A 24,248-nucleotide genomic window follows, 5' to 3' on the forward strand; every position below is an offset into this window, starting at 1 on the left:
CTCTGACCGACACATGCCAGACATATGGATGTCGTACTCGCCGAAGAAAGTGATCGTTATTCGCAGCTGTTTTTCTGTTGCCACTCTCTATTTTCAAGTCAGTCATCTCCCGCCTCTTGGTCTTCCTTATAGGCATGTATATTATCAACATGTTATTTCCATCGGTACGGCGGCGCCACGACATCTGAAAGACTTTGCTCTCACACTGCTAACAGGAACAGATGTATTCAGAAGTGATGACAGCATGTTTGTTGACACTAAGGGTTTCGGTTCAAAACATATCACTCCTTGCAAACATACAGTAAATCTGTTTATATTACACTTGATCTGATCAGGGTACAGCATATTGGATGCGACTGAATGCCAGTATGCAGAGGGATTTCCATTCAGCATGTCGGCTCTGAACTCGACAATCCCTGTGAGAATGTACTGTAGGATACCCTTAAGGTACTTCATGCATCAATCAACTTGATTATGAATGGGCATTGATGGCATGACAAATTAATTCAATGTAATTTGCGCACACACAATTTACATAGAGATACGATGTGATTTTTGAACTCGTCCTGCAATCTGAGCGAATATTGATAAACTAGAAGCCGCTGCAGCTTGTATTTTCCCTCTGGAGCGCCCCGCCATGTGGCCTCTCTGATATCCCAAATGCAAGCCATGCATGGAGGATAAAGCAAGGTCATTCGAACATCAGATCGAAAAATTTCCATGCGCCCATTAAGTGCAACATCCTACCAAGTCAAATCTGCAGTATTTGTGGCCGTTCGTCTGATGAGCAATGGATGCAATGTGCATGTTGATGTGGCACGGCAGCAGAAAAAGAAAAGAAAAAGCAGGTCAGCTCTCTGAATGTGAGCGTGACATTTTTTTAATTGATCAAAATCGATGCAATTAGATGTGAAGGGCGTGGTGGGCGAGCTGCTGTCAGCTGACCCAGCTTAGCGTGACTTAGTTGCGAATTCACAAAAGGATTGTTAGGCATTGTTACAGCTGATAAACCTGCACAGGGAAGACAAATACAAGCCGAGTAATGCTCCGAGCACACACAGGCTGAACTGTGCTGCAAAGCAAATAGCATATCAGTGCTCCTGCGCAGTTTGCATATGCCGAAATGAGGTAATATGCATTCATTTGTTGCATAATCTGCTCCTTTTTAAGCAAATGAGCCACTTTGCAAGAACTGTCCACGCTGCACTCGGAAGCAAAACTCAGTTTGAGCAGTCATTTTGAATGAGATTTTGTGAATCGCGCCTCGAGACGGGGCGTCGGCGGCCTCTATCCAATTGTGTTCTGCGACCCAGTCGGTATCCGTTTGGCTCTCCTGATTCGCCACGCTACCTGGGTGAAGTATGCGGTAAACGTTGGCAGTCATTTTGCATAACGCACATGCTTTGATGTCCTGCTCATCTGGATATCCCTGCAGGAGAGGAATTGAGTCTCCTCTGGAAAATATACACGCCGCTCGCCTTCATGTTTGTCAACAACCGCTACGGATATTTCACCGGCACAATACTGCCGGTATTGAGGAGAACACTAAAGAACTCTCGAGATCTGAAATGTGATCAATGACTTATGATCAAATACGTTTTAAGAGTTGTCGCAATAAAAATATTCAGAATACATTTGACTCATAATCAGACGCGTTACTTTCAACTCCCCCCCCCCCCCCCCCCCGTTGAGTTTGCAGCTATGCCCCTGAATTCGTACGCTGACAGGCTAAAAACAAATGGACCAATCAGGTTTCCCCCAAAAAATTTAAAATCTTTAGAAATGAAACCTTCTGAGACTCGTTTTAATGAAAAATACATGTTCAAACAATTTTATAGGTACTTTGAAAAAATCTAAATCTAAATTAAATTAGTCTACCATAACATGTATTTTCTCCTACATTTTATTTGTATTTTGTAAGTTTTTTTCTTCTTCATGTAGATAAATAGAGATGAGACACCTGTGCTGTTCAGGGTCATAATGACCCGCCCACTCAAAATCAAGCCAAATGAGTCATAAAGGATTTATATTGAAAGTAAACTTTAGTTGTGTTTATTTTTAGTGTTAAGATGCATAAATTACGTTGTAAGAGTTGTCACAATAAACATATTCAGATTACATTTGGCTTATAATCAGACGCGTTACTTTCAACTCCTTCAATTTATCGGGTGAGTTTCTCTTGTCACGTTTCTCCAAACTCACTAAACAGGCTTTAAAGCTGCAGTTCTGACTGTAAAACAACAATTGATTCTGAGGGAATATCTTTAACAGTTTTCCCCTCAAGTGTTATATATTTATTCATTCAAAGTCTGAGCTAGTAGCCAGACTACTTCAAAATACAGAAGAGGCTCTCTTGTGAATTCACTTTTTCCAGAGCATAATATGTTAATCTATCTCGGGTGCATCGACTGCTGCATCATCAGTTTAGCGAGAATGAAATACAAAGCCCCTTTTCTAATTATAGAGAAAAATGTACTTTCTTTTGCATCTGATCATATCTCCCGGCTGGCCTGGGAACGCCTCAGGATCCTCCAGAATGAGCTGGAAAAATTTGCGGGTGTGAGGGAAGTCTGGGTCAGCCTGCTGGGTCCGCTGCCCCGCGACCCGACCCCAGAATAAGCGGATGAGAATGGATGGCAAAAGTGAAAATTAAGGGTTTGTCAAGAGAGTTGGGAATCTTTGGCTATCGTAAAAATATGACATCATGCAGAATGGCCCATGTCAGAATAATGTATCTTCCATTATTGGATTATAATCAATGTGTGCATCACTTTGCAGTTGCAGCTGGTAACGGTGGAGCACATTTTAATGACTATAACAATACATCCTGATATTTTTTTATTTTTCTGCATCTGCAAATTAACTACAGGAACGAAAGCTATCAAATATATGTCGTCGAGTCGAAGTTCAAAGGATAAGAAAATGGAAACACGCATGTAAACGTCAGAATTGGGATCACTTTGACACTTCTTCTGTTGTAAGATACACAGTAAATAAATATCCATGGAGTTCATGAAAGAGATCAGAGGCATCTACAGACCCATCAAAGTGTTGTTCCACACACCCTCGTGTGATTGATATCTCTGCAGCTCTGCTGGCACAGCAGCTCTGATATGGCTCCGATTGGGATGATGGCAGAATTTATGAGGCTCCAGCAGAAAAACGTGGATCCCATCTGACTGCTGAGGATGTGACGGACGTGGTGGAGCAAGAGCGAACGCTCCGAGAGGGCAGCTCTGGGGGCGTCAACTTGAGGACTTTGATGATGCCGATGCCGAGTGTCTTCTCACGCTAGTATATGGTGGACAACAGCATGCAGATGAGAGCTATTGGATTCAGGAGGTAGCTGTGTCTACGGCGTATGAATGTAACATGATTGTAAGTCGCTTTGGATAGAAGAGTCAGCTAAATGAAACGTAATGTATAAATGCATCGAGGTTCAGGAGGGTCACACCGACGAGGCTTATAACACAAACATGAGGTTGGATTTAATTCCGTACCATTATGTTTAGGAAGTGCTTTCAGGTCACTCAGGGCTCGGTGATTGGAGTTCATTCCCGAACCGTGATTATAAAACACCATTTAAGTTATTGTCAGAAGCACCTGGCAATTCTTACTGACATGGTTTCCACCACGCCAATAAAAACACAATACAACATTAGCAGTTTGCATTATACTGTACAATAAAAAGTATATAAATCTGACATCTTACAATATAATTAGGTGCTCTTTGTAAATTATTATCTATAGGAAACTACTGTATTAAGTAGATCATTTGAGGGTACTTGAAACTGTAATTCCCATAAAAATGTTCAAGTTCAGCTGGATAATGGCTCTGAAGAGGCTGAGGTTGCGCATTTCATATTGTCGACCATATACGTGGCGTGACTTGTGCTCTTGTGCTATTGGTGTGTGCCTCATCCCACAGGGAAGGAGGGTACTCCATGGGAAACTAGAATGGGCACTCGGCAGAGCGCATACCTTCGCATATCACAAGATTGGGCATTGAATTATGAACATGTTGGCATTAGTTGCATGCCAATTGGATAAAAATTGACCGCGCTATGGTAAAAAGAAGATGTTGACCTTTTCATGACCTTGACCATGACCTTTGACCCGATCGATCCCAAAATCTAATCAAATGGTCCCCGGATAATAACCAATCATCCCACCAAATTTCATGCGATTCGGTTTAATACTTTTTTACTTATGCGAATAACACGCATAAAAATAAATGAATAAATAAATAAATACACGGCGATCAAAACATTACCTTCTGCATTTTCAGTGCGAAGGTAACAATGCAGCAGCAGGTCTTTCGTTGTTCAGTCGGGGTTGTATCTGATTGCTCCCAGTTCATGCACAGTGGCATCCTCTGTTCCCTTTCCAGGACTGATTGTTTTGCCGTGGCCGTGGATTTGTAAAAAAAAGAAAGAAAGAAAGGAGAACAGCTCAGGTAGTTCACACTACAGGGTCCAGGTTTAGCTCCTGCTTTATTTATAAAGGAAACATATCCAGCTGGCGTGAACATCCTGATTTCTTGTCTCCCACTTATGGGGTTCACACTCAATGTCCAGGTCCAAATGCTCCGTCAGGAGGGGACGCATCAGCGCCTGGACGTCTATCAATACGAACAACACATGTCTTCATTTGTTGATCATTTATATTACCTTTTGTAAACGATCCGTCACATCGATCCCTCTAATGGGGAATACTCGCGGAGAAAGGGAGAGGGGTCGACTCGACACAGTCCGAGAACTCATCCCCTCTTTCAGGCGATCTACAGCAAAAACAACGGAGACCGATCAATACTTCTTGAGTACTTTTACAAACTCGTCCGACATGAATTTTCTCCTCAGCTTTCCTGGGCTTGACCCAGCAGAAGACAGGGCCACTCCAGCATGCTAGAAAAATAGCAGAAACATGTTCCTGCACTCACTCTCTTTTCCAAGACCCACACAGGGGGAAGGATGTGATCCCTCTAAAGAACTCTCCAGACCATGTTCTGACCCACTTCAAGCATTACGAGTGTAATCGACCACCTGGTCACATAAAACCCACTTTCAGCTGAGTCCATGTTTTTCTAAAAGTGCTTGAGGATTTGTTCATCGCTGCAAAGTAAATGTCTCCATTCAAAGCCTCATTTAAACAGGATATATGATGTGATAATGGTCGACTGCATCTTAATGCATCATTTTTTCACAATGATTCCTTAACCCTCCTGTTACCTTAGGGTCAATTTGACCCCATTCAATGTTTAATGTCGGTGTTCTTTCGGGTCAATTTGACCCCAGGCTGTTTTTCACTGTGTCAAACATATAAGAAATATCAACTTTTTTATATATTTAAAGGGCTATTTAGGTAGTTAACAAACAAACATAAAGTCCCTCACACTTAAACTTGGGAAACAATATTAATTCTAATAATTTTCTGGAGGTTTTAATTGCTGGGGTCAAATTGACCCCGAGGGTAAAATATGTCAGTAAATATAAAGGTAACAGGAGGGTTAAACATTGAATGGGGTCAATGTGACCCGAAGGTAACAGGAGGGTTAAACCATTGATATTGTCATACAGTTCATTTATTTCATTGCTGTACACATATAGGCAGCACATATCTATATGTATACATGCTGTTGCCGCGATAATATATTATTTCTGCATTTTACATTTTTACGTGTTTCATACGTGAGGAAAGTTATACTGAATTATTCAGATTATTCAATAATCAAATTCAGTGGTGGGCCATGCATTTTCTTCTGACTACAGCTGAACAACCTAATAACCTCATTATGATGCCACAGCTACAGGTTATTATTTGTTTTGTTTAAACACCTCTTATTCACATAACACTGCAACATTTGACAAGTGAATTAAAATGTTACATGAAGGGCAAAAACCTAGAAATACACTAAATGCAGAGTGTGTATGTTACCCACCCATAACTCTATAGAGACTGTCCCACGTCCACTTCAATCATATACAATCACAAGTAACCAGAAGAGGAGTCAGACAAAACAAACTCATAAAGGTTAACACCACTATTTCAGCAGTGCAACAAAATAGGAGAATTAAATGTGGACTCCTAAATATTAGATCTCCGTCATCTAAAGCTGTGTTAGTAAATGATTTAATATCAGACGATCACATTGATTTATGTTGTCTTCCTGAAACCTGGCTGAGTCATGAAGAATACGTCAGGCGAAATGAATCGACTCCTCCAAGTTATATTAATACTCACATTCCTCAAGGCACCGGCCGAGGAGGTGGAGTAGCAGCCATCTTTGACTCGAGATTAATAAATCCTAAACCTAAATTAAACTACAACTCATTTGAAAGCCTTGTTCTTTGTCTTTCACATCAAACCTGGAAAACAATACAGCCGATTCTATTTGTGATACTGCACCGGCCACCAGGTCTGTATTCGGAATTTCTATCTGAATTCTCAGTTTCTATCAAGTTTAGTCCTTATAACTGATAAGGTTATTATTGTAGGAGATTTTAATATTCATGTGGATGTTGATAATGATTGCCTTAGTGCTGCATTTATCTCATTGTTGGACTTGATTCTGTCAGAGAGAACAGAAACCCACTCTCTGCTTTGGCCACAGCCTCGACCTTGTTCTTTCACGTGGCATTAACGTTGAACATTTGGTGGTCTTTCCACAGAACCCTCTTCTGTCAGTCCATTAAACTCATAACCTTTGAGTTATGAGGTACTTTCAAGATGACTTTGGCTCAAAGCTGAACCAATTTTAGGACGCTGATAGGCTAAATTGTATGTCACTCATTCATATCTTTAATCAGTAATGGGCTAAACTGCTTCTTCGACGCGTCTCTTCTGGGCCAAAACGATTCGTCCCCAGCGCAGACAGGCGGAGAGGACGTGCAGGAAGTTCAGGTGAAGCATTTTTTTTTTTTACAGATACCCTATTTTACAAATATAACTGGGTATATTCCATATTTTCAAAACACATATAATAATTTATGAATATGAATATTACTATTCTAATTTTTGTATACTTTTTGTTTGTGGCTCAAGGTGGGGGGGGGCCAGGCCCTGTGGCCCTCTATTTGCCAGCCGCCATTAATTACAATAAATGTAGTGTATTTGTGAATTTATAGACACACACACACACCGATTATAGATTACATTTAAGCTATACGCAGGCTGACACCTTATTTAGTGTCAAACTGTAAAGATTGCAAATGGCAGCTTTCATTCTCTGCAGAAAGGTATGTTAGGACTATCATTTGCAACCCAATCACACCATAATTGGGTGCACCCAAAATACACACATAAGAGGGAGCTGCTGATGTGATTAGTGTAACTCTACTGATAACTCCCGAAAGCCCCGATGTGTCAGTTTGTTTACGCAATTAGGGCTCTTCATTTGTCGTAGCACGGAAACAATGCTGGTTAAAAGTGTAGCGGTTCATCTGCTGCCCTTAAACTAATTAATTATCTGGGTCAGATAAGGGGGGGGGGGGCATGCATTGCTTTCTATCACAATATTTTAGGATAGCGCCACTAAAAATGGCCAAATGTACCAAGTCCGACACACGCAGGCTTTAAAGCAGATGAGCATGCTGGAAAATTGCATATTGGCAGATACTGGTGGAGGTTGGACTGCAGAGATGGGAGCTGCTGGTTGTTTTCTGATGGGAGCTGACAAAAATAGATGGGAGACTGGAGAGAGCTGGCTGAAAGCAGCAGCAGCAGCAGCTGGTGGTGATGGTGGTGTTGATGGCGGTGGTGTTAATGGTGGTGTTGCAAACAACAATGCAACTAGTGGAGGCGGCAAGGTGCTCCGTGTTGCCAGATTGGAGACGGTGAAGTATCGTACCAAAGGCTGAACATGGTCGTATTTGGAGGATAATTATCGTGTATCTGGCAACCCTGAGATCGGTCGACCAATGACTGCTCTCTCTGCAGTCAGAGCTCGCGCAAGAAGGTGGAACGTAAGGGAGATACCATTTCCAAAACTTGTAAGGGGTAATAACTAGTTTGCGAAAGACCCAGAGAAACACAAATATCCGACGAAGCAAAATCACGGACGTTTTTGGAATCCCTGCCGGACGCATTTTTTAGGTCTCAAAAAGAGGACATGTCCGGGGAAAAGAGGACGTCTGGTCAGCCTAGTATAAATCAACAACAGTTTTATATTGTAACCGTATAGCAATGTGCATTAATTAACATGTGTGGTATTGGTTTGTTTAATCTTTACAAATACAGACAGTGGCTGCTAGCTGAAGCCTTATTTGTACACACACACACAGCTATGGCACACTGCTCTCTAGCTTCTTATATAATGCTGTGCAAGAAAGCAGACGGAGGTACAGTATTCCCCACAGCGTTATGGCTATTGCTTATCACAACAAAGATTAAGAAAATGGTTTAACTTGCTTAACATTACGCAAATACATAAGACGTTGTGATCAAAGCATGAATGCACTGTAAAGACATTGTTCTCCCTGTACACCAGAATTGTTGAAATGGAGATGGATCCAAATTCGCCCCACTCAATAATTCAAGAGGATAGTTTTAGTCTCCTCAAAATGTCTCACACTGTCCTACAGTATAACAAGGAAACTCGAGCAGCCTGACCTTAAAATGATTGCAAATAGAATCTTACAGAAAGCTAGAATTTAGAAAGAAAAAAAAAACCCGTCTATCTTTCCTATCAATGTTCACATGAACCAGTCTCTATTTGGACTGAGCAGACTACCGACGTGTGCAGCTTGACAGCCCGTGCATAGGGAACATCCTTATTATCCCCGAGACCAAAACACAGTCGGAAGGTCAAGACCACAATCTGTCTTGCAGGCTGACGTGGACATCCCGGAGGATCAAAGCGCCTTGACCTGTGGACGACCCGGCAATCATAACCACTCTTCGGCTTTATGTGTGTTGTGGGGAATCCTTAAAAAATCAACAAGCATGCATGACTGACAGGCATTGTTTTTCTCCACCACTTCAGCAACGTCTAGGGGATTGTTCTTCGGGGAAATACTGAGCGCCTCGAAGGCTTGTTTGTGTCACTGTGCAGAAAATATGTTGTTTGAGTGTTCATAGAGTGTTTTGAATGAGTCGGACTCCAACGTGTGTACGTCATTTAACCTCTTAACGTTCCGCTGGCATGGGTATATCCATGCATACCATGCAATATGTCTCCCTGATCAATAACCACTAGAAATATGTAAAGATCAGTGCTCTGCTACCAATCTCTGACCTGTTTTTCACCCTATAAGACCCACCAGCAGACTGCACCATTATTACTCCTGTATACCAGAGCCAGACAGTCCTTTTGACTGCGATCATGGCAACAAGGCAAGGCATCTGGTCCTCATTATAGAGTATATCTTTGGCCTGTTGGGTCAAAGATGACATGCCAAACCATGACATCGAAGAAATCAAAAACAACTCACACTACACAGTAAGGATCACATTATTATCTTTCAGCCGAAGTCAACATGGTTGCGCTTTTTACATTCTTTGACCCTTTACATGCAGCCATTCACAGTGATGATAAGAGAGATTGTTTTTTTGTGTGGGTGACTGTGGGTCAGTGGCTCGCAGGTCCGTCTTACAACCAGGGGGTTGGCGGTTCAATCAACAACAACAAAAGAAGTGTCAGCTAAATGACATGTGATGTAATGTTTCATTGACACCAACACCCAGAGGCACTTGCCTTCCTTTTCTCTTCTTGAAATATTGCACTCGCCTGCACTATAGCTGTAACCCAAGAAATCATTATATGGGACACGTTTACCATACCATAAGAATTGAGAATTAAATAAAATATGAGCTGTTTTTACACTACTTGATGGTGAATGTATCAGTAGATCCTGATGATTCAGAAACAGCCCAGATACATTGGAAACTAGAACGGGCACTCGGTAGAGCGCATACCTTCGCATATCACAAGATTGGGCATTGAATTATGAACATTTTGGCATTAGTTGCATGCCAATTGGATAGAAAAAAGAAGATTTTGACCTTTTCATGACCTTGACCTTTGACCCGATCGATCCCAAAATCTAATCCAATGGTCCCCGGATAATAACCAATCATCCCACCAAATTTCATGCGATTCAGTTTAATACTTTTTTAGTTATGCGAGTAACACGCAAATAAATAAATAAATAAATAAACTAGAAAGGGCACTCGGTAGAGCGCATACCTTCGCATATCACAAGAGTGGGCATTGAATTATGAACATTTTAATTGGATAACAATTGACCGTGCTATGGTAAAATGAAGATTTTGACCTTTTCATGACCTTGACCTTTGACCCGATTGATCCCAAAATCTAATCAAATGGTCTCCGGATAATAACCAATCATCCCACCAAATTTCATGCGATTCGGTTTTATACTTTTTGTGTTATGCGAGTAACACGCATACAAATAAATAAATAAATAAATACACGGCGATCAAAACATAACCTTCCGCATTTTCAATGCGAAGGTAATGACTGTGAGTATTTGACTGTTAACATCAAGGAAGAAGCCGTCCAACCAAATCATTTTACATCATGCTTTAATTAGTTCTCCTTCGTCCATATGTCTGGTCTGGCCATTAAGCCGGCGTGACGTCAAACTTAAAAAAATATGGAAATATGACTCCCAATGGTGTGCTTGATGATCCGAGCGTGCTTCAAGATGCATTCGGCTTTCGCGCTGTGGTTTTAGGAAGCTGATGGAAAAATAGGCATGCTTCGTCTTCACTGACACTCCGCAGCTCGGCGTGAAGCCTAAAACTTTAACTTTCTGAGGAGTCCAGGACATTTCTTTAGACATTTTGTACTGTAATCAAAATATCAAAACAAGTGGGAGCATTAATATAAGCAGTGAGCAGAAGATCAGATACATTTGAGACTGTGTTGCCAGCATGGTGAGCAATGAATATTCTTTGTTGTTAGTAAATATTTGTTTATTTATTGTATCACACAATATCTGGGCAACATACTAGCCAGTGGGAGCAGGTGGAATATTATTTGTTATCACTGTTGCATTGCTCCATACATTAACTCCATGTCAACTGCAGTACGTTCTTCCACTAATTCCTTTTAATCTAAATACAACTTTATATAAGAGGATAGATTTCAAGTGTTCCTAATAGGAAAATGAGCCCTTGTCTGCAAAGATAATTACCTTCGCATTGAAAATGCGGAAGGTTATGTTTTGATCGCCGCGTATTTATTTGTATGCGTGTTATTCGCCTAACTCAAAAAGTATTAAACCGAATCGCATGAAATTTGGTGGGATGATTGGTTATTATCCGGGGACCATGTGATTAGATTTTGGGATCGATTGGGTCAATGGTCAAAGGTCAAGGTCATGAAAAGGTCAACATCTTCTTGAATCGCATGAAATTTGGTGGGATGTTTGGTTATTATCCGGGGACCATTTGATTAGATTTTTGGGATCAATCGGGTCAAAGGTCAAGGTCATGGAAAGGTCAAAATCTTCTTTTTACCATAGCACGGTCAATTTTGATCCAATTGGCATGCAACTAATGCCAAAATGTTCATAATGCAATGCCCAATCTTGTGATATGCGAAGGTATGCGCTCTACCGAGTGCCCGTTCTAGTTGACTATAAGATAATGAGGTGTCACAGGGAGATATTTCCAGGACAGCTACATTAAAGTTTAATAGGGGAAAAGTCAGCTGTCAGAATCATGTCAGCTCTTGTCAGTTCCATCAGACTCAAAGTGGAAAGTCTCTCATTGGCTCACGATGTTGAACCATTGTTAAAGAGTCATACAGGGACACACCTCTGATGTTAAAAGCAGTTTTCACAAAAACTCCAGCTCGGTGACGTTGGTGCCCTCCTCTTGGCCGAGGTGGTGGTTATTGCTATCTTCTGCATTCCTTCCCCACGAAAAGGTCAAACTGTGGATGGTATTGTGATTTTACAATGCAATTTTTGTAATGCAATTTGTATATGCAATCCTGTTTTCAACTAGATTATGTTTCCATACAACTCTCTCCTTTGGTATGAATTCATGTCCCAATAATGCACATTACTGACTTTGCTTCCTCCCCGGAGTCTTTGTGCTTTCTCGCCACAGAAAGGTTTCCATGGAGCGTGGTTAGATCTACACACTGGGCTTGCCTGACACCTACTGCTACGAGTATTATTAATATTAGTTGCATTGCCATTACCATTGCAGGTACCATTAATTAACATTAACATTAATATCATTTCTATTTTATTATACCCGCCGTTATCTTTGGTAGTTTTCATCATGCCTACTTCTCTCATTATATGAATAATTTCTGTCATATGCATTGAATATGACATAAATATGACTTCTCTATACACATGACATCTATTGTACTTCTGTCCATCCGGGGAGAGGGACCCTCCTCCTTTGCTCTCCTTAAGATTTCTTCTTTTTTCTCCCCATTAAAGGTTTTTCTTGGAGGAGTTTCTTGACCCTTTACATGCAGCCATTCACCGTGATGATAGAGAGATTGGTTTATGTTTCACTGACATGATGGCAATTAATGAAACATTTGAATGATCATTAAAGTTTTTACAACTCATCCTGTCTGCACTACATTTCATTAATTTATGAGACATTTACCTCAGAACACCAAATGTGAACCCCGTGATGGAGACACTGACTGACAATACCTAACTAATACATATATATATATACATATATATATATACATATATATATATATACATACATATATATATACACACACATATATATATATATATAGCTAAAAACATCAAAACCATTGCTTTAATGCAGTTATATTAAAATAATTAATATTAGAGGAGCCAACAACTGTATGACAGCTCACAGAAGAGAGCATAGCTGGTATAGTCTATTTATATTTGGTGTGAGATATATAGGGAGACAGCAAGAAAGTAAAAATAAGAAACTTGATAAGAATAATTATATATAATAATAAGTTTCTAATAATAATAAGAAACTTGATAAGTCTACCATATTCGTTCGTGTTGGAACGAAGCCCCATCGATGGATTCTGCACAGACAGAATAATGTAATATTTCCTTTGGTGCTGTTGTTTGGGTTATACAACAGGAGATCCTACTTGAACTGACACATTTTATATGCTCACATGTTCGCTGTGTTGTCACCTGAAACCAAACAAATCTCGTTTCATGACGGAAACAGAAATTGCCACTTGAAACGGCCTGTGGATATGTTAAATATCACCTGATATCCCACGTTGAGGGGGAGCTGGTGAGAGACGTTAGCAGCCATTCACACTGGTATGCTGGCCTGCTGTCCTCGTTCACCGTGCCATCTGGTGGGGAACCTCGCCGTCCCGCTGCACCTCCGGCGCATTAGTATTCCTCTCACACCGAACGAGGGAGAGCAATGTGCGCGACGTTCCTCTGAATCAAAAAAGGAGTCAAAGCCGATGAGGATTGATCGAACCGCTTCAGGACCCACCTCGGACAAACCTGGCTCATTACAGGTAATGAGAACGCTTACTTTTTTAATCTTCTTCATTGTTGTCCTTGCTTGTGTGCGGTTCCACCCCCTCACGAAGTAAGCGTCCTCTCACGTCGTACACGAATGGACCCACGGTTGCGACTCTGTGTCGTTGTTGAGGGTCTGCTCATCTGTTGACGTTGCAATAAAATAAATCCTTTCATGATCTTGAAAACATCATTTCTGGAAAATGTCAATTTAAACTCGAATAAAGGCCGAAACCATATTAAACTAGAACGGGCACTCGGTAGAGCACATACCTTCGCATATCACAAGATTGGGCATTGAATTATAAACATTTTGGCATTAGTTGCATGCCAATTGGATAAAAATTGACCGCGCTATGGTAAAAAGAAGATGTTGACCTTTTCATGACCTTGACCTTGATCTTTGACCCGATCGATCCCAAAATCTAATCAAATGGTCCCCGGATAATAACCAATCATCCCACCAAATTTCATGCGATTCGGTTTAATACTTTTTTAGTTATGCGAGTAATACGCATACAAATAAATAAATAAATAAATAAATAAATACACGGCGATCAAAACATAACCTTCCGCATTTTCAATGCGAAGGTAACAAGGTGATATCAAAGTCTAAGCTTCTCGCTGACTGTAGCTCATTCACTGTCCTCATTCCCTTTCTCTTAATTACAGCTGCAGTTCCCTATGTCCCGTTATTGCTTCAGGCAGGTCTTCTCTGGCTTCTTGACATATTTTTCGGCAGGAGAACCCAGTCTCTGACTCGTTCTTCAAACTCGCTTTTTGGCTTTTAGTGCAAACTGTGATTAAAGACCGATCGCATCCTCTTCAAATCCATTCGGCCTCTTATTAGCGCCACTATGAAGACACCTCTCTGACAGCAATCTATCATTGCATCATCCTTTACAGTTACACATTTGACTACAATCGAGTGCTGTTTAGGATGTGGGCCTCATGCAGCAACATCTCTTAAATGTATCCTATATTTCTCTCTCTCTTCCTTTTCTATCACCTCCAGATGCACCACACATGTTTAAGCATTCATATCTGCTCTTACCCAGGTGTGCTGGATGATGACTCCCACTTGGTCATAAATTAGAGGGGCGTGTAGCGGATTGTTTTTTAAATTATGCAACACCTCCCAAAACACTAAGCAAAGGCAGGTGGTGTGCCGTGTGCAAATACTCTGGCGCATCGATGAGAAAGTGAGAGTTCCCACCAAAGATTGCTGTAAAAGAATAATAACTTCAGCAGTGGTGAAATGAAGGTACTATTGAATAAACGTAAACAAAGCCAGAAAAATGGAATTTCCTGAAATTCAAATGACTGCATGTCCAGAGTATTGAGGAGCAGGACGTGAGACATTCAGAAGCTGAAAGCACACACTATCCTCAGAGGCCTTTTAGAGTCTCAATTGGGATCAAAAGTATTTCTTAAGCCCACAAGTTGAAATTGAACAATTACTTTAAAATATAAATCATCGAGATTTGATTACATGACAACCATGCATGTTTTCATGTTCCTGAGATATAAATGGTGTATTTCGGACTGTGAAAGTTGTCTTGGTAAGAGTGCTTTCTCCCACTCATAAAATGTTCTCTCACCTAAGAGAAGAGCAAAAGCAAGAACACATTGATGAATCAAAGAAATCAATGGGTACTAAAAGAATAAGAACAATCGAGGATACAAAATGAGAGGAAATGGCTTGATGCATGAGGCCCATGTGAATCCCACTTATACATCATTTAGCATACATTAAATGCTTTATATGCACAATGTTATCTATCTATCTATAACACTGTGCATATACTATCTTTTAGGATTAAAAGGTCAAAATCAAAACCATCTAATTTTTTTGTCTCTTTTTAAATAATCCATAGCTGTAGTTTGCCAAATCACTTTTCATAATTAGGAACACAGCAGAATGGGAAGTTTACATATACTTATTTTTTTATGAAATAGAAATGTGGAATATTTTGATGTGAAATATGTATACTATTGTAAAAAGAAGTGGTCAAATTAAAAATACTGCTCCTTATAGTTTTCTCCTGTGTGCTCAGTATTTGCATTTTATTTCTAGGTGGATTACTAGTGATTTTCCTTTACTTTGAAACTCATCTGTATTTGAACACCTTTGTGGTCATGCGCCGCAGGATAAATACATAATGCAAATCTGTAAATATGGGAACATTCAGTGAAGTGTGTGGTGAATTATGTCACGCCAACAGTCACTGGATGCTTTTAGAATCCTAAATATGTTTCTATCATTTTATCTCTGCTTTGCAGCTGCCTGTGCACAATTTCCCCTTGGAGATCAATGAAGTTTATTTTAATCTTCATAAAAACCTTCTTATAGACTCAAATTGGTTTTATTCTGCAGAGCAGTGATGAAGAAGTCTCAATAATACCTATTTGCACGTCCTGTACAACTTACCTTGCCGGCAGACTTTGCAAACCTGAAAGGGAGGAAACGCAGATATACTGAATTTCACATAAATAAGGCATGAATACAAAAATAATTGTACTTGTGCACTGCTTCATTTCCATTCACAAACCTCATGGCCATTGTTGTAATTCAAAACAGTGAAGTTGATCTTCTTTTGTGTTTATAGCCTCTGGTAGACTATAAAGTGCATCATGGGAAATAAAGAGTGTAGACTGAAACAACCTTTTCTTCACATGCACAGAGTGAGTATTCCATCACCAAATCTTTATCTATTATCCTCCGCTCTGTTCTTACCTTTGTTGTTTTTTGATTTCTAAACCTGCGAATAAAGTAGAAAAGTCTCCCTCTGTTTACTCTATTGATTCTTATTAACAAGTGGACCCCAAACAGTCATGTTTCCATCACTTAAGAGGACATGTAGACTTACTCTAACGCTAACTATAACCCCAACTTGCCTAATCCTCCACAGAAATGTAATGATTTACATTATAGACAATTGTCTCCATTGTGTCCACCCAAAATAGGCAGGTCCCCACTATATGAATGTGTAAACACATGTGTGTCCCCACAACATGAGAAATACTGGAACACACACACACACACACACACAAACCTGAAGAACAGCTAACTCTATCTGACAAAAAAAATACTTAATTAGTGAGGATGTTTTCAGGGTTGAGGTATGGGGGACAGCAAGAAGGTAAAGATAAAATCCAGTGGGGATAAAGGGAAACCTGATATTAAATCCACCCTAAACTATAGGCATATTTTATGGAATATTCAGTATATCTAAGACACATGCACAGACATTCTTCACATGTAATAAAAATAGATTGAAGCCCTTAATTAACACTGTTATCTTAGTCTTTATTTTGTCACAATTGTATGTCAAATATATATATACGTCTATATGACATATATTATATGACATATATAATTTCATTTCTTTACAATAGAGAAACAACATAGAGATGACACACTATTTTGGTTTCTAAGTAGAAGCTCCGTTTAAATAGTGGCATTTTTTTTCTTCAACACACTGTTTAAGTCAAGCTCCCACTCAAGTCATGGTTTTGTTTTCCTTATTGAGTCACATTTATTCACAATGTGTGTTTGTTTGTCTCTTCTTCTTTAGAATTAGATGTCAGTATTTTTTTTTTGGTCTGCAGTTCAATCTGTTCACTTTCCATCAAAATCGACGGCCATCTGTCGTTGGTCGACGTGGCCCCGCAGACGGTTCCACCTGCTCACCATCCTGTGCCACCAGCGACGGTATACAGCGACTGGAAACGGTGTCTTCGCCGCTTTAGAGAGTTAATCCGATCAGCTCGCAGACGGCCTGGCATAAGCGTTTCCACTGCCTCTGCAGCTGGGCCCTTCGCCGGCCAAGGAGAAGTTTGCGCCTCCGCTCAAGAAGGACGCCTGACCTTGGCGCCGCCCCTGGGCTTCTCTTTGGCCCGCCGCCTTCGGACCTCTGGCCCCACCGGCCGTGTGCAGAACTCTGGCTGAATGCTGGACACGGTTCCCCTCTGACTCCCGCGCGGCGGCGCCGGCCTCCAGAGCGTCTGTGCCACCGCGGCGGATTTCGCTTTGAGACCCCGACATTTTCACGGAGACGCTTTTCTGTTTTAATCCCTGCGCGAGTTCCACTGTAATTTCAAAGGAGCAGGGTGTTTGCGCGGAGCCCGGATTCTTCTCCGACCCCGGCGTGACGACGACGACGACGACGGTGGCGGGAGGGTTTACGCCGCCGGGCGCCAGCACGCCGCTCTCCTCGCGGCGGGGCGAAGAGGGAGAACCGCCGCTGGGCATCGCCGTCTTTCCAGCCAACTTGAGGAGCGCCCGTTGGTTCCCATCACCCGCGTCCACATTCTCGTGGTCGCGTGATTGGAGGGAAGGAATGATGGGCACGGATTGGGTGCGCAGGGAAGGCGGAAGAAGGCAGGCGGTTCCCTTATCCAGACGGGTGCACGGGACCTCGGCCCACGCCTTCCTGGCCGCGAAGCGAGGGAGCGACGTCCTGCTGAAAAGGGCGCCGACCTTTCCGCTGGCGGAATCGCACCTTGAGGCAGAAAAATAATAGAAAACGGCAGAGTGAGAAAAAGAAGAGTCGTTTAAAGTGTGACCTTTTTTGTCCGAGGCACTCGTTTCCTAAGAGGACTACAATATAGAATATGAAGATAAAAGTGGCCATTCTTTTGAGCTTTTTAACCATTTCGTTTCGCCCCATTTGTCGGAACAAAAGAAAACGATCTTGCACATATGATTTCGGTATTGTTCTTTCGTAATCTTGTGTCATTAATTATAATCCCCAACATGAGCAATCTGTATTGTTGCTGCATGAACTGCACAATCCCTTCTCTTTTGACTGCCTTATCAGAGATTTAAGGCTTTGGAAACACAGCAGCTGGCCTGTGGAAAGATGTGGAAAAATGTGTCTCCTTGAACGTGTGTTTTCTAATTTTGACTCCAACATCTCACAGAACACACCTCGTCTGACGGATAAATAACGAGCCAATGGGGGCTAACGAAGGAGTGTTCGTGGGTGTGACAGTCTCAGCATCTAAGTTTGCATGATGATGCATCTTTCCACCGCATACGAGTGAATTATCACAAAACGGTGCCGACAACCTTGAAAGGCTTCACGTTCATGAAGGAAGTAAGACGGCGAGAGCAGGGAAACGTACCCAGAGTCAAGTGGGCATACCTTCACATGTGAGTTTAATGTGCACACGAGTTAATATTGTGACTGAAGACTCAATTCACATTTAGAATCACCCAGGCGAAGCCTTAGGAGACAGCCAGTGTCATCGTCAGCCTTCAGAGACTGTTTACAGCATAACCACGTTTAAATAATTCAATTACTTTCCCGTCGCTCCCTCGGTATTAGAAGGGCACATGCAAGCTGCATCAAAACATATCTACAAATAATTCCGTGAGGGGTAAATATATGTTTTGTACACTGGATAATGAAAGTGACAATACTCTGCAGGGATTTGTTGTCACAAAATGGAAAACATGGAGTGTTCTCGTGTTTGTTTGCTGCTGTCGCCTTAAACACTTTCTCCCGCACTCTGTGCCTCCGTCTTTCCTTCACTGCACTCATCTCTGCACAATCTCCCTTCTTTCCTCACCTACCCGTCTCTCGTTCTCTCACTCTCCTTTCCACCTCCCATTTTTCATTTTCAGAGATGAGAGAGTGTATCCATGGAAACAAGAGAGAGGAGGGGGCCGGAGGACGGGGCTGTAAGCTCGGGAGCTTGTTGTTTAGCTGTTAAGTCGAGAAATACGTCATTTCAACCCCCTGAAGGCCGGTGAAATATACTCGACTGATAGATCTGCAGGGGAATTATCAATGGATAATGAGATATAAATTGTTTAACTGTACACACACACACACACACACACACACTCTTATCCCAGAGAAGATGAGAAACCCTCTGCTCTTCTCCTAAACACTTGAAAAGCTGTTGCCTATAGCTTACAGATTTTGCCTTTTGTGAATAAAAAAAAAAGAGGCCTCATTAGTTTCTTTCGTAGTTTGTTTATTTGTCACTCCGTGTGAACACGAGTGTGTGTGTGTGTGTGTTAAGAGGGAAACCGCTACAATCCTGGAGGATCTCCCCGCACGACCATTTGAAAGAACTGCTGAGCTCCATGGAGCTTTGTTTAAAAATGTAAATTCTGGAAATAGGTCACATAAAGAGTTTGGCAGCTTGCAGTGCATCTTACAGGCCACTGTAGCGCTCAACCGGGTTGGCATGCGAATAGAAATATCGCTCGGCACTTTTAAGCGTGTGGAATTCACGACAGACGTTTCTGATAACAGTGCCATCGTTCAAGCTGCACCCACTGACAGAACATGAGGCTGTTCCTGAGTCGTATGCTAAAGAGGACTGCCTCACTCGGGCGTATCTCTCTTCTGCATCTTTCAGTAAATCCTAAAATACCTCAACGTTTTATTGTTACTACTTTTAGAGAACTGCTTGACATTATGCATGATTCTTCTTAGAAAAACAAGCAGTTGAATCAACAGTGTAATATACATATTTCCAGCGTCGCTACATGTTACATAACAATCAATGTCATTTCTGGTCTGAATATCTTTGAGGCGAAAAGAAAAGTCTTAACTGACAGACTTTTCACTCAACATGGATCATCTCCGTAAACATCGCTCTTTGATAACAAATGTGTCAGAGAGGATTTCATTTCAAGCTATCCTTTTGAACACGTGCCAGCAATGATCATCAGACTGTACTTTTAAAATGTGTGTGTTATTTTAAGCCCCCAGATTCAGTTTTATTTTGTATAGCCCAATTTCACAAATTACAAATTTGTCTCGGAGTGCTTTACAATCTGTACACATAGACATCCCTGCCCCAAAACCTCACATCGGACCAGGAAAAACTCCCAAATAACCCTTCAGGGGGAAAAAAAGGGAAGAAACCTTCAGGAGAGCAACAGAGGAGGATCCCTCTCCAGGATGGACAGGTGCAATAGATGTCATGTGACCAGAAGGACAGATTTGGAGTTAAAATACATTCAATGAATATGACAGAGTGGATGAATAGCCAAGTTGCGAGAGGTGGCTCTGCGAAAAGTCCTCCCTGCTTCTAAAGCCTCCTGAAACAGCGCCAGTAGCTGTGCCTCTCTTGTGATAGCCATGAAATAGGGCAACTCGCTGTCCTCACTCGACATCAGGACCAGCATAAGGAGGAGAATTTAAGATGTGTCAATGCCTGAAATTAATTCTTTACAATTTATAGTATTTCGCTATACGGCTGCAGTCAACCAATACGACTTCATATCGAGCCAGAACATTTTTCTTCTATTTGATATGTTAACCGCAAAGCTTCTGCATAATGCTCGAGCATTACTCAATATCAACCCATTGTGGCCATGTTGAAATTCATGTGAACTCATGCATCATCTGGTAATTAGCTTTGGCGGTGTTGTTGTATTTCCAACGCTGATAAAAGCCAGCAGATAAAACCCTGCAGATAAATCACATCTTCATTCACAGCAACTACCCAGAGGCAAGTGCATGCAGGATTACACACGTACTCATTTCCTGGACTTCCCCAGCACCATGATACCGTCGAGCAGTTGGGATCGAGCGCGATCTCCAAATTAATTGTGACGGTATCAGTTGAACGAGGGCACTGCCGATCTCATTTATTTGCCTGGATCAGATTTCATGAAGCTAGTTCATGGTTTTACCCTCCGAGCACTTCATTCAGAAACTCCTAAAGTCTCACTGAACCGGCTATTCGACGTGAGCGCGGAAAAGAGGCAAATATAACTTCCTCTTTGAGAATCAAACAAACACGACAAAACCACCATGTATTTTCAATACATGAGTGTAAATATGATTTGAGAGATGTTTGTAAGTTCACGGTACAAAAGGCTAAAAAAGGGATTAAAAGAAGATGTATTTCTGTTGTCGGAGTCCAATTATGGAATAATGTTGAAATGGATGTAAGAATGGTGAACTCCTTTTTGGTTTTCAAGGGAATTATTTATAAAACAATTCTTGAGAGTTATAAATGTAATTAAAAACGTATTAATATGGAAGATGTATGTGGTAGTATATATCAATATATTTTGTTTTTTATTTAGTTTATTGTTGTTTTTTTGTTGTCGTTTTATTTTCTTCTTTATTTTATATTAATTTTCTGATTTATTTTGATTTCAATTTAGGATAGGAATTTATAAGCATTTTTTGCTTCTACCTATACCTTTTCAGTCTTTCTCTTTTGTATATTATATAGGATAATATTGTATTGTATTTGATTTGATTGACTGAATAAAAAATACAAACAAATACAAACAAACCATGCGAGAAAGTCCAAGTTTCACCTTATTATGGACTCCACGTCTGTTGGCTCATCCTCCTGCAAGTGTTTGTAGACGTGGCCGTTCCCTCTGGATCCATCGGTGAGATTTGTCGATATTTTGTGTTTCCCTCTTGAAATGGGTGGGGTCCTGAAGTAACTCGTCTCCCTCCGTTGCTGGGCAGGACTGAGTGAAAGGGAATTACTCCTGGAACCAGAAGGGAAAATCACAGATTAAACTACTTTACAAAAGTTGCATGAATTCAAACAGCACTCACGAGTTGTTTTATTGTATCGTGTATCTTTTTCTCCTGGGTTCGTTAATATGATGGACTGGACGGGAGTGACCTTTCTGTTTGATGTTTGAATGGAAAAGATGACGCATTAATGACCTTGCCTTGTGTGACTGGTGTTGTGAAAAGAATAATTTACTGACGCAATACAAACGACGAAATGAATAAACTCTGTGAGGCCGTACTTTTGCTAAATGCTAATTCAAGTGTCAAAGCCAGCATGTCGATGCTTAGGTTCACCAGTTTAGCCTACTGGCATGCTAATATGAGCTAAATACCACTAAACACAAACTACTGCTGAGAATGATGGGAGTATCATTCGTTTTGCAGGTATTTGGTTATAAACCAAAGTATAATTAGTAATAGATTGTTAGCTATTTATGGTGCTACATTAACCCTCCGATTACCTTTGGGTCAATTTGACCCCATTCAATGTTTAATGTCGGTGTTCTTTAGGGTCAATTTGACCCCAGGCTGTTTTTCACTGTGTCAAACACATTGCATACATACACATTACCACACTATGTACAGTGTTTTTTGTACGGTGTTTTTTTTTTTTTTTGAGATATGTTTCATATTTCTATTATTGTTACTGTTACTGTTATTATAGTGTGTTGTTTTGTACCTCTTGACTCGGAGAACCCTGCAAAAATAATTCCGATGTGTCTGGACTGCTGGTCTAGGCACAGATGGCAAATAAAAAACCTTAAACCTTAAACCTTATAAGAAATATCAACTTTTTAATATATTTAAAGGGCTATTTAGGTAGTCAACAAACAAACATAAAGTACCTCACACTTAAACTTGGAAAACAATATTAATTCTAATAATTTTCTGGAGGTTTTAATTGCTGGGGTCAAATTGACCCCATGGGAAAAAATATGTCAGTAAATATAAAGGTAACAGGAGGGTTAAACATTGAATGGGGTCAAATTGACCCTAAGGCAACAGGAGGGTTAAAAGTCACAACATTAGCAAAGTCATTATAAATGATCCTCTAAAGACCGTGAATATCTTTTATGACAATCCATCCAATATTTTCACTCACAACCTCAAATGTCAAGCTCATAGTTGCTTCAGAGGAAAAGTCAGGGGATAACCAATCATGATCTCGCCACCCATAGTGCCACAAAGCTTTAAAGGCTAAAACAGGCAGGAAGTACAACACTGCTTTGATTAGTCTGCATATTTGCTGAAGCTGAAGAGCATCTTCTTCTTCGTTTATCCTGGTACATACAAAAGGGAATATCCTAAAAACCCACATCAACACGACCAGAATACATCTCTATCATGATGTCATCAAAGATCTTATGCTTCCTGCCAAGACACACTGTTTTTAATTTGAAGTGGTCAACTTCCAAGCAGATCCCTGCACGCCTGCAGCAATAAAGACACGTCATGTAATGTGAATCAAAGTTATATTGCAATCCCATGTGCATGTACATCATGCGAGAACAAACAACTCCCACAGCAGTGTCTATTTTCAGTTACTTTGAACACATTTCAGCACTGTAGCTGCCTTGTCAATCATTCCTTTGTGAACAAAAGGTCACTTGATTGTGTCAGTTTTAGTGAACCACAAAAAAATTTATGAATTAGTATTACTGCTGGGTGCAAAACCGGTTTGCATGGAAGCACTGAACAAGCTTGATTTTGGCTCTTGAATAATTTGGCATTGTAACAGTGACAAATTACACAAATAGACTATGTGTGAAGTGGTGGACTGTTTAAATGGTAATCAAGATGTCCATACTCTAAGATTTTTTAGATTTTCCTTCAACTGAACTCCCCAATTCCTTTTAATTTGGGTCCAGTCCACATCTGCTTATTAATTGATAGCTGAATGGACCGCTGTGCAAAAATATACTAAAACTATAATAATTCCCAAATGCCCGAGGGATTGGAACAATAAGCATGCGGCTAACGTTGGCTTCGCCAGCATGAACATTCGCATCGACTGATGTTGGAAAAAGTTGATATGAATAAAGCTGAGTTACGTCAGTTTTGTTTGCTCTTAGCATGCTGATTTTTAAAATTAGGATTAACTGAAAGCTGGAAGGAAATTCAAATATGATTTTGTGAACAAAATCACCAGGCTGTTGTAATTATTGAATGTTAAAGGTCTAAAACTGAAAGGCAGCTGCTTATCTCTTCAATTAAAAAAAGAAAGTACAACCTCCTGATGTTAAACGGGTAAGACCAT

General features: G+C 40.7%; 1 protein-coding gene across 1 annotated transcript in view; it reads right to left on the bottom strand.

Annotated features, from left to right (window-relative positions):
• Window positions 1-16,776: 16,776 nt before the first annotated feature.
• Window positions 16,777-24,248, bottom strand: part of nrg3b (neuregulin 3b) — a 203,053-nt gene continuing 195,581 nt past the window's right edge. The window contains exons 8-9 of the mRNA XM_056430675.1: window positions 21,778-21,960; window positions 16,777-17,980 (exon numbers count right to left, since the gene is read on the bottom strand). Coding sequence (XP_056286650.1) covers window positions 17,242-17,980; window positions 21,778-21,960 — 922 coding nt within the window. The 3' untranslated portion in view covers window positions 16,777-17,241. The remainder of the gene's footprint in view (window positions 17,981-21,777; window positions 21,961-24,248) is intronic.

This window comes from Pseudoliparis swirei, chromosome 13, assembly GCF_029220125.1.
Source record: "Pseudoliparis swirei isolate HS2019 ecotype Mariana Trench chromosome 13, NWPU_hadal_v1, whole genome shotgun sequence".
Lineage (NCBI taxonomy): Eukaryota > Metazoa > Chordata > Actinopteri > Perciformes > Liparidae > Pseudoliparis > Pseudoliparis swirei.